General features: G+C 35.6%; 1 protein-coding gene across 26 annotated transcripts in view; it reads left to right on the forward strand.

The window, feature by feature from the left end:
• PIK3C2G (phosphatidylinositol-4-phosphate 3-kinase catalytic subunit type 2 gamma) overlaps window positions 1-14023 on the forward strand; it is a 510459-nt gene that overhangs the window by 285496 nt on the left and 210940 nt on the right. For all 26 annotated transcript variants that reach the window (XR_011439709.1, XM_070270025.1, XM_070270013.1 and 23 more), the window contains 2 exons: window positions 1590-1704; window positions 8624-8754. Coding sequence is in view for 25 of the 26 variants with exons in the window: in XM_070270025.1 (XP_070126126.1) it covers window positions 1590-1704; window positions 8624-8754 (246 nt within the window). In the remaining variant the exon portion in view is untranslated. The remainder of the gene's footprint in view (window positions 1-1589; window positions 1705-8623; window positions 8755-14023) is intronic.

Below are 14023 nucleotides of genomic sequence, written 5' to 3' on the forward strand. Positions count from 1 at the left end.
AATACAAGTTTCTCCAGATCAGGAGGGGATGGAACAAAGGGATAAAGAAGATTCAAAAATCATCCTGCTAGGGACCAGCCTGGTGGCATAGTGGTTAAGTTCGTGCACTCCGCTTCAGTGGCCTGGAGTTCACAGGTTCTGATCCCAGGCATGGACCTACACACCGCTCATCAAGCCATGCTGTGGTGGCATCCCATATACAAAGTAGGGGAAGACTGGCACTGATGTTAGTTGAGGGACCACCTTCCTCGCAAAAAAAATAAAATCCTGCTAGAAGAATATTCTTGAGTCATATAAAGATTTCTGCCCAATAATGTTTACAAATTGTACTCTCTTGGGCAGATACTTTCTAACAATATCTTTAGATATAGAAAATAAAGAAGGCAAGCCTCAGAAAACTAAAGGTTTAAAGAGAGCTTTATTGTTGGATTTTTTCTTCATATTTTACATAGTGTCTATTAAATGGCAAGATGCAATTTTATGTTGTTTCCAAAAAGTCTCACTTGATGCCTTAAAGTTCTTTATAAACTTAAATTTAATTTTGTTGACTTTCAGTTCTACCTTTTGAATTTGGTATATTAAAATCAATATACCGGACCAGATAATTTGGACCTGATAATTCTTTATTGTGGGGGCTGGCCTGTGCATTGTAGGATATTTAGCAGCATCTTTGGCTTCTACCCATTAGACGCCAGTAGCACCTCCCCGGTTCTGACAGTCACAAATGCCTCCAGATTTTGTGAGGTGTCCTCTCGGGACAGAATTGACCTCAGGTGAAGATCACTGCACTAGAGGAAGCTAGTGGAGTCTCTAGGCTCTTAAATTTCCACTGTTCTCAGTGATCATTGGAATATTTTACCAATCATGTAATTCAGATATTCACCCAGGTATAGCTTCTTTTTAAATTCTTATGAGGATTTGTGGATTTGAGTGTTACTGAAGCTGTTAAAACCATCCATGAATTCTTCCTGTTAAAAGTCTCTCCTATATGCACTCTCATTTACTACGGTAATTTACAACATATTTTTAAACATTCAGAATGTGAATAATCTTTCTGTTTATGCATAAAGAAGCATTTCCTCTGTGAAGTCTCATAACTATTTTGATTCTTCAGATCATATGCTAATTTAAGTCTTTTCTTTCTATAAATGTAGAGCTCATATCTTTAAAGATACCCAGAGAATTTAGTCACTCTCTGGAGCAAAACCTATTCTGAAGAGTTAACATCTTTATTTACTTCAACGGTTCTAACTCCAAGAATGTAAATCTGAGATTCTTAGTCCCATCTTGTAATCAACATTGTTGGAAATTAAGAATAAATGCTATCTGTTAGAGACCATTGTGGAAACAGTTTTCTCCTGTGGAAAATAAATGTAGGCATCTATGAACATAGTCATACATGTGATATATTAGAAACGAACTATTAATCTGTATCTAGGCTAGTGGAATATTGTATCTCTCTTCTAGCTACTGAATGAAGCCATTAGAATAGCTGATTATGTTTATATTTCAAAAGAAAACATTTATAGATACTAATAGCTTCCCTCACAAAGTGACTGCTGTCTGTCCATATGTGTTGTCTTTTGCAGCAAATCCATTCCTGGGCCTGTGCTATTCAGCATGACATTACAGAGTGAGCCTCCCATTGAGATGATAGCTCCAGGAGTGTGGGATATAAGCCAGCCATCCCCAGTGATCCTGCAGGTAAGTGCCAAGCTATGAGATTAAAGTACACACAGCAAGTATTGGTTGATAAGTAGCTTGTTGTCAATTACAGAAACAATTTTCTTCCAGGATCACACATTTTAATAGTCTTCTTTTCCTCCAGCCTGCTGGGATTTGTAAAAACTCTACTTTTTTTATTTTGCCTTCAGTACTCTCAAAGCACTTTTCTCCCAGCTTATATAATAGCAATTTCAAAGCATTCTCCATCAAGCACAATCAGGAGGGAGAAGGGGATGGAGTGTTGACAGTAGTATACTCATTATGGGCATTCATTTTTCTTTCCATTTTCTAAAAACAATCATTGGGATATATTATTAACTTGGTACCTTACTCATATCTGCCTCTGCATTGTGTCATGTTTCCTTAAAATTCTATTATCAGCATTTCCTAAATGACTAGCAATTGGCTGAGTAGGGGGGAGAAACTGCAAACAAAATCCGTCTATCATACTTTCTTTTTTCTTAAAGCCTCTCTACTTTCTTTGATTTGTGATCATGAATAAAAGGTGGTTAATGATTCTAGACTTTGGTCCTTACTTCTGAGAGCTCCTCGTGTGTTCATGATTATAAGTGGTAATATTGGTCAGATGCCTGAAGCATCGCCACCCTTGACATGGAAATACAGTGAATATGAACTTTCGATCTCTATAGGAAAATCTGGAAACTGCTCTCTGGGCAGCGTTCTCTAGAAAAAGATTTTTCAACCTCTGCATTATTAACATTTTGGACCAGATAATTCTTTGTTGTGTGGGCTGGCCTATGCATTGTAGGATATTTAGCAGCATCTTTGGCTTCTATCCACTAGATGCCAGTAGCACCTCCCCAGTTCTGACAATCACAAATGCCTCCAGATATTGTCAAGTGTCCCCTAGGGAAAGACTTGGCTTCAGGTGAGGATCACTGCTCTAGAGGAAGCCAGTGGTATTTCTAGGCTCTTAAATTTTCAGGTTTGGTATAGGAGGTATGTGGTACAAAGTTTAGCAAGATAGACAGATGTTGAAAATGGAAGAGAAAAATAGTACCAATAAAAATGTGACTTCCACTCTGAAGGAGGGAGGAAGTCCCCATCAGACAGTAGCCAAAGATCCACTTCTAATCCATGGACATGAAGATAAAAAAGAGTGGTTGTTCAAGTTGGCTCTTGGCACAACATCATAGACACTCAATGTATGATGGCTTACTGATTAGCAGATGTTCCATTGTAATAGGACAGCTACCTTTTTTTAAAAAGATAAATGCATTTTTTATCAGACTATTTCTTGCCAGATCCAAACCACTTCAGCTTAACAAAAATCTTTCAGGTCTATCTATTACCAGAGATTTTTGGATATAAATTCATGATTATAGGTGTCTTTAGTGGCAATCATTGGGGTGGGAGAGATAAGGGAGACAGATGATTTTTCTCAGGTGAGGGGAACAGCTCTGTTAGGGACATAGATCTTAGTAAGTGGAATCTGAAGAAAAGTTTCAAGTATTCAACAGTAGCATAGATTTCCCAAGTAGACATCTGGAACCATAACAGAATTTATCTTACAAAAAAAAAGGAGGGCATGTAAATTGTTCAGCAGTGTGCAAAGAAGTTAAATTATCTGATTTTTCCAAAGTAGTTTCAAATGGCATAGACCTAAAGGGAAACAGCTTTAATTGAAGATGAAATATACAAAATAAAATAGGAGTTATTAAAGTATTAAAGTTAAAACCCTTAATAACCAGTATCACTCTAATTACATACAGCTAAATTTAGAGCAGAATTTTTAAGCTAAAGATTATGAGATGGTAAGGAAATTAGAAACGCATTCTGCAATCAGTGTTTGTGTTACAAGATCAGAATGGATCTCAGGGAAAGACATCAAGCTGAGTTAGGAAATCTGGATTCTAGTCTTAACTGTTTAATAGAAAATTTTATGACTATGGACAAGTCATCTAACCTTCTGTTTTCACGCAATGAAAGGATTATATTATGCCTGTGATACTTCTTTCAGGTCTATGCTTTTCTGATTATCTTTATAAGTTGGGTAGTTAGTGCCACAATGTAGCCACCCTAGTATGATAAGGGCTATGCTGTGTCACAGAACCTGATTGCTTCTAGTCAATCATTTCTTTTCAGGTTCTGTGGCTGAGGCACTGACTGGAAGTTGTGGATAGAGTGAAGAAGCTCTGAGTTTAGAAATCGAGACATCATTGCATTGATGATCCATCAACCTGGGTCTCCCTCAACTTTCTGCCTCTCCTCATGTATAGTCCAGTAGAGTGGCTCTCTCACAATTTAAGAAATAAAGGCAGAATTGTTTTAGTTATTTTTGCTCTTGTTCTATTTTATATTTCTGTACTTTCTCATCTCTCCATTCATGTCTAAATTCATTATCTTCTGGCTTGTTTGTCCTCACTACATTTAACTGTTGTCAGGTAACCCATTAATTCTTAGTTGCCAAATCCAGTGTGTTTTTGAGTCTTCTTCATACTCGCCCTCTTTGTATGGTTTTTGGCACTATCTTTTCCCTATCTCAGAACACTCTTCTCCTTTGGCTTCAGGTTTACTACCCACTCATGCTTCTCTCTGGTTGTCCTTTCTCTTTCTCCTTCCCAGGCTCCCTGCTTCTTCTTCTAATCCTCACTGTTGATGGTTCTCAAGGGTTCCATGTGCTGCCCATTGCTATTCTCAGTACATATATTCTCCCTGGGAGAATTTCTTAGAAAGCTTTATTGAGATATAATTCACATACCATACAATTTTCCCATTAAAGTGTGCAATTCAGTGGTTCCTCACTATTTTCATAGAAATGTACAATTATCACCCCCCATCAATTTTCATCATTTCAAAAAGAAATCCCGCAACCTTTAGCTATCACCACCTAATTTCCCTGTTTTCCCCAACTCTATGCAGTTGCTAATCTACTTTGTCTCTATAGATTCACTTATTCTTCACATTTCATTTAAATGAAATCATACAATATGTGGTCTTTGTGACTGGCTTCTTTCCCTTAGCATAATGTTTCAAAGTTCATCCACATTGTAGCATATATCAGTGTTCATTTCTTTTTCGTTGTTGAATAATGCTACATTTTATGGATATACCATGCTTTATTTGTCCATTCATTAGTTGATGTGCATTTAGATTGTTTCCATCTTTTGGCTATTAAGATAGCACTGCTGTGAACATTCGTGTACAAGGTTGTGTGTGGATGTATGTTTTCATTTGTCTTGGATATGTCCCTAGCAGTGGAATTGCTGGGTCTCATTCATTTCTAAGGCTTTATTCACAATGTCTGTGCAGGTTCACTTCTGAGTCTGTATCTCTAGTTCAGATTCCTTCATACCACAAGCTTCAGTTATATAGCCACATACCTGCTGAAACTGCCTCCTGGATATTCTGTAGACACTTTCAAAGACAACATATCCCAAACCAAGCTCACCTTCCTCTAAAATTGCTTTCAGTCCCCGAATTATTTATGTCTGTTCATGCCCCCACATACGTCTACCTATTTCACTTGCCTCTCCCTCTTTCTCCCTACTTATATTCAGTCCACACTTTATCCTGCCACTTTATCTCCTCTGTGTTCCTCAAGTCTGTCCTCTCAATTCCCTCCCTCATCTGCCCTACTTCAACAATTCCCTCCTAGGTTACTACGGTTGAGCTGGTATTCTTGCTTTTAGTTTTGTCTTTCTCTAATCCAAAATCCACAAGTGTGGTTCTTCTAAGACTTAAATCTGAACCTGCCACTCCCCTACTTAGACTCTTCAATAACTCAGCACTACATAGACAATTAAGGCAAACTCTATAGCATGGCCCCCTTCCCAAATGTTTCTCTTGCCAATCCCTGTCTGATGCTTCAAGCTCCAACAACTTTTAAAATGTAGTTTCTGACTTGCACTGTCCTGCTTTTACCTTATGTGCATTTCTGAATACTGTTCCCTAACTGCAGTGTGCTTTCCCTCTTGCCTTCATCATCCACACCCCACCCCTCCTCTCACTTTGTTTCTGTTATTGATATTCATCTTTTAGGGTCCATGGACCCTCCTCCAGGAATCTCTCCCTTACCCCCTTCTCTCTTTCCACCCCAAGCAGGGTTAAGTGCCCTTACTCTGTATTGACATAATAACCAATAATATTTTTATCAGCACATTTACCACATTATGTTTCTTTCTCATTGACTTCTCTCCCGTTGACTTCTTGATTTCTGAGGGCATTAACAGTGTTTTATCCACAGCATCTAACATTAGTACCTGGAATATAATATTTGTTAAATTAATGATATGTGTCCATACCTCTGATCACTACAAAACTCAACTTCCAGGCATTTCTAAACTTAGCACTTTGATCCACTTACTGGAATCCAGATACCAGAATGTTCAGTTCTTCCTTTTATGTGAGTAGGCCTTCTCCTTAAACCATAGTTCTTACCTACTCACTCACCCAAAGTATTTTACTTTACCTCACATTTTATTATGTGCTTGTCCTCCGTTATCAGTAATGTTAGGAAGAGGCACTAGTCTTATTGATACAAGGGCCTTAGAACACAGTACGTTTTGTGTTCTAATGTAGCAAAGGTTCTTTTTTCCTCACTCATGAACCACCATATGGGTCCCTTTTTTATGACTCCTTCCTTGAGACTCATCACAATTGCCATCCACTTGGTAGGCATCTTTCCTTTTCCTGAACTGCTATTCAACTTATGGTCAAATATTCATGTGCCTTATAATGTCCCACCTACATCTAAAATTCAGATGAAAATTCTTTGAACAAGTTGACAGAATCATAGGGGCCGAAGCTGGGCCCATGGACACTTTATGGGCATGATTGTGGGTCAAGGACGCTAGAGACATTCATAACAGCTCTTTCAAGGAATTCCAAGAGACGAAGTCATAGTAGGAAACATGGTGGTCAAGTGTAAATGGCGAGGGATGAGGAGAGGAAGTGAAGCAAGAAGGATAAATGGAACACAAGAAGCCAATATCCAAATGTATAAGGAGGTGTGAATTAGAAAATGAGATGACCAAGTCTGAATATTTTTCTGTACCCCAGAGGAAGGAGTGTCATAAAATTTTTGGTCTTGAAATCAGGATTCTATCCTGAATGGTTGAGGCAGGAGTGTGATAAATAGGTGTCATGGCACATGCAATGGAGACATTTGAAGAGATCTCCTAGAGCACTCCATTAAAAAGAAATTAAAGACCAAGGCCAGGCCTAGTCAGTCATGCCAATAGAAGGAGAAGAGCAAAGTCACATGTTTACCATTACTGACTTGAAGCACAGCTTTGGGGTACTATGTATATATTGCACTCTATTTTAATTGTTAATGTGTGTCTTTCCTCCTTAATTAAACTCTAAGTTCTCTGGTGATACATACTTCTTATATCCTCCATAATGCATGGTACTCAAAACAATTCTAGAGCAAATACATTAACACATACTTTGGGGGAACTTCTCTTTTGTGAAAAATTAAAACAAGAGGCAATTGGGAAAATGGCAATATTTTCTATCAGTGGCTCACGAATCAGTAACTGTTTTGTTTCATAATATGTGAAAATATGCAATTTGAATAGGACCTCATTCATGTATCAGAAAAAAACATTTAATAAGTGAAATATATCAAAGAATTTATTATGGATTTCTGTACAAGGATACTTCTGTATTCTCATCCATGGTCTTTAGTTTCCTAATTCACCCTGCACTTTACTTAGGACCAATATAAAATTGAACTAGCTCATTAAATACTGTTTCTGGTATTTTTGTTTCATGTATTTAAAAGTATTTGGATACATAAAGAGTAACATATAACTTGCTAACACTGGAGACATTTCCCTCTAAGGCACCAAAATTAAATCTTTCTTTTAAGAGACAAAATTTACTATAATATTGCTTTGGTTTAGCTTTTTTATTACTTAGTTCTTTTATCATGTTGGAGTAATAAGTGGTACATTATAAAAAAAATTATAACAAAAAGAAATAATGCAACAAATTTTAGAGGTTGCAGAATGAAATTGCTAAACTTTTGCAAATAAATAAGAGTATTTCAGACTGTAACTCACACGATCTACCTTATGATGGTCCTCGTTTTTCTCTGAGATCCAACCTAACATAGTTCAGCTGAGAAAAATAATTTCTTTAGGTTTTCTAATATGAAAATGAGAAAGAATGTATGACAACCTTAAGCAAATATATGTGGTGTTAAAATACTTAGCTTATTTACATAGTTTAAAACTGTGTTTTTTGTTAACTGTTATTTTATTTACTAGAATCCGATTATCATTGAAACATGATTTAATAGAAAGCACATTGAGCCAAGAAAAAAGGAGGCTTGCATTCTAGCCCCGTTTATAAAGCTGAACTACAGAGCCAAAGTAAAAATATTCCATGTAGTTATAAACTTGCAAAACAGGTCTTTATCAAGAAGATTCCTCTCCCATGTCTACAAAGTGGTTCACAGACTTTCATAAAGTAGAGACCAACGTAGAGTAACTCTTTTTATTTTTCCGAGTGATTAGATTAAAAAAGTAAAATTATCATCTATAATTTTTATCATTTAATAATAGAAAGACATTTTAATACAGAATGTAGAAAGGCTATAATTTCAGCGTTAAACAAAAATATAACATTTAACTTTATGAAAAGGTTATATATTGTTATTATTTTTCTCATTTTTCCTCAGACACCATTACAGACTACTAATTTATACCATTTATATAAATAACTGAGGATTTGCCAAATACCATGTATATTTGAATACTAAGTCCAAACCTTAATGATTCTTTTGAAAATTATTTTAAAATAATAAATAGCACAGAAAATATAGGAATTGTCCTTTATTTTGGTTTCTACAAATCTAAGATGGAGATTATTAAATTAATAATGCATTTTTGAGGCATTGACTACATGGCAAATCATGTCTTTATTTCAGATCGATTTTCCAGCTACCAAGTGGGAATATATGAAACTTGATTCTGAAGACAGTAGAAGTGATCTTGAAGAACCACCGAAAGAGTGTTTAAAACATATTGCCAGACTTTCACAGAAACAGTCTCCCTTACTGTAAGTGACCCAGATCTTGTGAGTCAATGTTGCCTGCTGTTCATGATACCATCAATCATATTGGAAATATTCATAACTTTAAAGAGTGAACCTTCCTTCCCACATAACTACTTTCATTTCTTAAAGTCACATGTGTTGGATTATAATTAATGCTTAGGAGCTAAATTAGTAATTTTGCATGTTTTTTAAAGTTCTTTTTTTCTGTGGCATTTAGCAACTTTAATCAAAGAAAAGAATAAAAAGATTGGAAATCATTCAGTTCAAAACAACAAAGAAGAGAGTGATTAGATATATATCACCGTTTAACATGGATAAACTATTGCTGAACCATTCTCCAAGTTGGTGGAAGGTTGCTTTAGTAAACAGGAAAAAGCAAAATTTAATTATCCTGGCAGAATAAAAAAGTACAGAAATAAATCATGTTTTAATAGCACTAAATTAGTGACTATGGAGTACTTAAATAGTGTCCAACAGTAATTCTCTGAATAAAACCAAAATCCCCAAAAGAACTGTGGGAGAATTAATGGCATTCATTCTTACTACATGGCAATATCTGAGCCACAGCTAATTGTGCTCATTAATAACATTCCCAAAGCGTAAAACTAAGAAAGTAATTATAGATGTACTGTGGTAAGATATATAACATGACATTTTATTCCAAGAATGAGAAATCACTCAAAGGTTTTGAACAGGGAAGTCATGTGATCTGAATAATCTTTTTGAATGTTCCTTTTGACCACATGTTGAAGAATGGATTGGAGAAGAAGTAAGAGCGGAAGCAAGCAGTACAGCAAAGAAGTTAATGTAATATTTTGGGCAAGAGATCACGGTGGCTAGAACTAGAGTGATGGCAGTGGACATAGGTAGAAATGGCTAGATTTGGGAGACATATTTTGGAAATTGAGAAGACATGACTTTATGATTAATAGTTATTAGAGAGTAAGCCAGTTGAGAAACTAAGGAATCAATTAAATCAATGGAGAATCTAAGGTTTTGAATTGATCAACTGGGCGGATGTTAGAGTCATTTTCTAGAGAAAGAGTAAGTTTGGGCCATCCTAAAACTGAGGCGTTGAGGGTGATCAAGAGTTCTGTTTTGGATAATCTTGTTACTGCCTTGTTCTCTAATTTCAACTCATATTACTCTTTTCCTTGTTTACTTCAAGCCAGGAACATTAGTCTCCTTCATATACTTCAAATATGCTGGTCCCTCTCCCATATCAAGAGCTTTTTATTTGGTGTTCCCCTTACCTGAAACACCCCTTCCTCAGTTCTTCCCGTGACTGAATCGTCTCATCCTGTAGGTCTTTGCTTAAATGTGATCTTCTCAAAAAGGCCTTCCTTTTCTTTTTTTTTTTCCTTTTTTTTTTTGAGGAAGATTAACTCTGAGCTAACATCTGCTGCCAATCCTCCTCTTTTTGCTGAGGAAGATTGGCCTTTAGCTAACATTTGTGCCCACTTCCTCTGCTTTATTTGTGGGACACCTGCCACAGTCTGGCTTGATAAGCAGTGCGTAGGTCTACACCCGGGATCCCAACTGGTGAACCCTGGGCCACCAAAGTGGAGCATGTGAACTTAACTGCTATGCCACCGAGCCCATCCCAAAAAGACCTTCTTTGATCACCCTAGCTAATGAAGTTTTTCTCTCTTTACTCTCTTATCACCTTTTATGTTATCACAATTAACACAATCTATTATCACCTTGTTCATTAATGTGGTTTTTTTTCTTGTCCTCCTTATTAATTTGTAAGAACTGGGAGAATAAGGAACTTTTATCTCATTTATCATTATTTTTCCATTGCACTACTCTAAGCCTGATAAATAATATGTGTAAAATAAATATGTTATAATGAATAAACTTCCTTTGCATGGTGTCTGGTATAGAAAGTTACCTTGAAGATTGAAGATGATGGAAGATTCTCATAGTCCTCATGACACGTATTTTGATGCTCCATTGTTGTACTACTGTCGTCTTAGCTAGGTGAAGCATCTTCGTCTACTACTTACTCAAAACTACAAAACTTTACATTTAACAGCTGTGTCACATATCAGAGGCAAATATATTTGTAATGAGATACTTTTAAAATGTGAAAAAAATGCCATGCTTTGAAATTTTAAATATATTCAACAAGAAAAGGTTAAAACCACCCAATAAATAATCACAGTATCTGCCTTTAAATATTATAGGTTTGTGTTTTTAAATTAACCCCAGTGAATTATAACTTGCTTTATACTTCAGTGTCTATTTAACTGAATAGTTTATATGTAAGATAAGCAACATTTTCCCCGTTTCACCCACTCAAATGCAATTATTAATGTTCAGTATAGTACACTTCCATTCTGGACTGTGAAAGCAGATGGAGAACAGCCTTCAATGTGATAAAACTTGTGTTAGAATCATATCAACTTCAGTTCCAAAATATCACATTTTATCATTTGGTTGGTGACTTACTTATTTTTTTTCAAATTGACAAAATGTAATCAGAGTCAGGAAGTTTAGTCTCAATGAAATTCAAGGAAAAATCTACCTATAATATTTGTAAAACTTTTTAAAAATTTCTTCTTGCTGCCAACTAAAAAAGTGTTTCTACGTATGAAGAATATCCAAAAGGGAAAGATATAAAAACATTTGTTTTGAAAGAAATGAATACTTCCACTTCCAGCCATGAAGGATACCTATTACTGGACTAATCCTCCTGACTTAAAGAAATATGACACAAGAAAAAGACATACGAGACACCCGTACATTGAACATACAGGGCTGGAGGTGAGCCCGTGAATAAAGCGTCTTTCGGCACAGAGGCACTTTCTACATCATGGTTCTGGGAGGCATAATTAAAGAAGAGCATGCTGGTCTTGCTGAGATTTAAAAAAAAAGACAAAGATCAGAGTTGAATGATGCTAAGGCAGGTGGAATTTCTAGAGCATTATAGTAGAGAGAAGGAAGACATACGGATGGAACTTACAAAATATGTGTTGGGGTCCCCATATCTATTTAGCAGAGTACTAAGCTACTCATGAGCAGGTGGAGATTTTGTAGGGCCTCACTACAAGGACATGTGAAATAAACGTAGATTCTAGAGGTTGCACAATACCGGGAGACATAGAAATTCTGACCAGTAAGAATGGAGAAAGATCACAGAACACCCCAGGCGTTTAACAAAGAAACCAGAAAGATGCATATTAGGAGTAAGTGTGCTGTAGCCCAAGATTAAGGATTATGCTAGGCTTAACGTTACAAATGATAAAAACATGTCTCAAAAGGATAAAGCTGATGTGCTGGTAATTAAACTGCCTGCTAAAAAAAATTGAAACATTCAACATCCAAAATATGGCAAAATGCAGACTCTCAACAATGTAGCATTTTAAATGCTTAGCATACGATCAATAATTGCTAGATATAGGAAGAGTCAGAAATCTATAACCATAGCCTGGGATGTGGGGAAGCAGTTAACAGAAATGGACCCAAATATTTTTAAATCAGCAGATAATAACTTCAATAGAACTGTTACAAAGACATTTACGGATTTAAAGAAAAAGATATATATGAGTGGACAAGTGAAGTCTCAGTAAAAACATGGAAATTTAAGAACTGAAAAACACAATATCTAAATTTAAAAGCCATCACTGGAAAGGCCTAACAGAGTTCATACTGAAGAATAAAAGAACAGTGAACTTGAAGGAGGGGCAATAAAAATTATCCATGTTGAAGTACAGAAAAAAAGAAGTGTCCTAAAAATAGTGATAGAGCTTTGTGGCCTAGAGGACAGTAGCAAGCAGTATATTATATGTGTATTGGACACACAGGAGAAGAAAGAGAGATTGAGGCAAAAAAAATTAGAGATAACCAAAATTTTACAAATTTGATTAAAAAAATCAACCCACAGATGTAAGAAGTTTAACAACTCCCAAGCAAGTGTACATGTGCATGCTTGCACACACACACACCACCTAAGCACATTATAGTTAAATTTCTGAAAACTAAAGATAAAGATGAAAATTTTTTAAAGCATCAGAGAAAATGAGCAAATTGGCATACAGTGGAACAACTATAATATTAACTGCAGTTTCTCATTAGAATCAATGGAATCCAAAAGACAGTAGAACATCACCTTACATCTTGAAAGGGGAAGAGATAATCTATTAAGTTAGAATTCTATAACCAGTAAAATTATATTTCAAAAATGAAGGCAACATGAAACATTTTCAACTAAACACAGCTGAGGTAGTTTATTATCAGCTCAGTTGTACTATCAGAAATATTAAAGGAAATGCTTCAAGCTGAAAGAAACTCAAATCTACAAGAATAAATGAAAAGCACCATAAGGGGAAAATAGGTAGGTAATAAAAATACTTTCATTTTTAATTTTTTTATGAGGAAGATTGGCCTTGAGCTAACACCTGTTGCCAATCTTCCTCTTTTTGCTTGAGGAAGACTGTCACTGAGATAACATCTGTGCCAGTCTTCATCTATTTTATGTGGGATGCTGCCACAGTGTGGCTTGATGAGCAGTGCTAGGTCTGCACCTGGGATCCGAACCTGCAAACCCTGGGCCACTGAAGCAAAGCAAGTGAAATTAACCACTATGCCACCAGGCTGGCCCCAAAAATACTTTTATTTATACATCTATTAATTCCTTTAAAAAATAACCATTTAAAGCAAAGATAATCACAATGTATGCTGAGATTATAATGTATAAAAATAAAATGTATAACAACTACAATAAGGATAAGAAATGGAAAATGGTAGTATACTGTTCTAAGGTTCTTATATTGTACATAATGCAGTGTATAATTTGCGGTTGGCTGTGATATGCTAAAAAAGAATATTGTAACCTCTAGAGAAACCACACTGGCCAAATTTTAAGCATACGTTTAAAAGTCAAGAAGACAAAAGTGAAATACAAAAAAAAAAGAAAGAAAATCCAAAAGAAGGCAGGAAAGGGATGAAAAAAAATGGTGTAGACACACAAACAAAAACAAATAGCAATATGGTTGAGTTAGGCCCAACCATATCAATATTATGTTAAATATAAACGGAATAAAAAATCCAGTTAAAAGGCAAAAATTGTCAGCTTATGTTACAAAAGTAATATCTAACTTTATACTGTTTACAGGCACATATATTAAATATTAGGATTCAGCTAGATTAAAATTTAAAGAATGGAAAAGGATATACAAGAAAAATTGTATCGTCTTGATAGATTTGGTAAAAACATTTGACAAAGTTCAACATCCAACCATGATAAAAACTCACAAGACTTAGAATA

The sequence above is a fragment of the Equus caballus genome, chromosome 6 (assembly GCF_041296265.1).
Source record: "Equus caballus isolate H_3958 breed thoroughbred chromosome 6, TB-T2T, whole genome shotgun sequence".
Classification (NCBI taxonomy): Eukaryota; Metazoa; Chordata; class Mammalia; order Perissodactyla; family Equidae; genus Equus; species Equus caballus.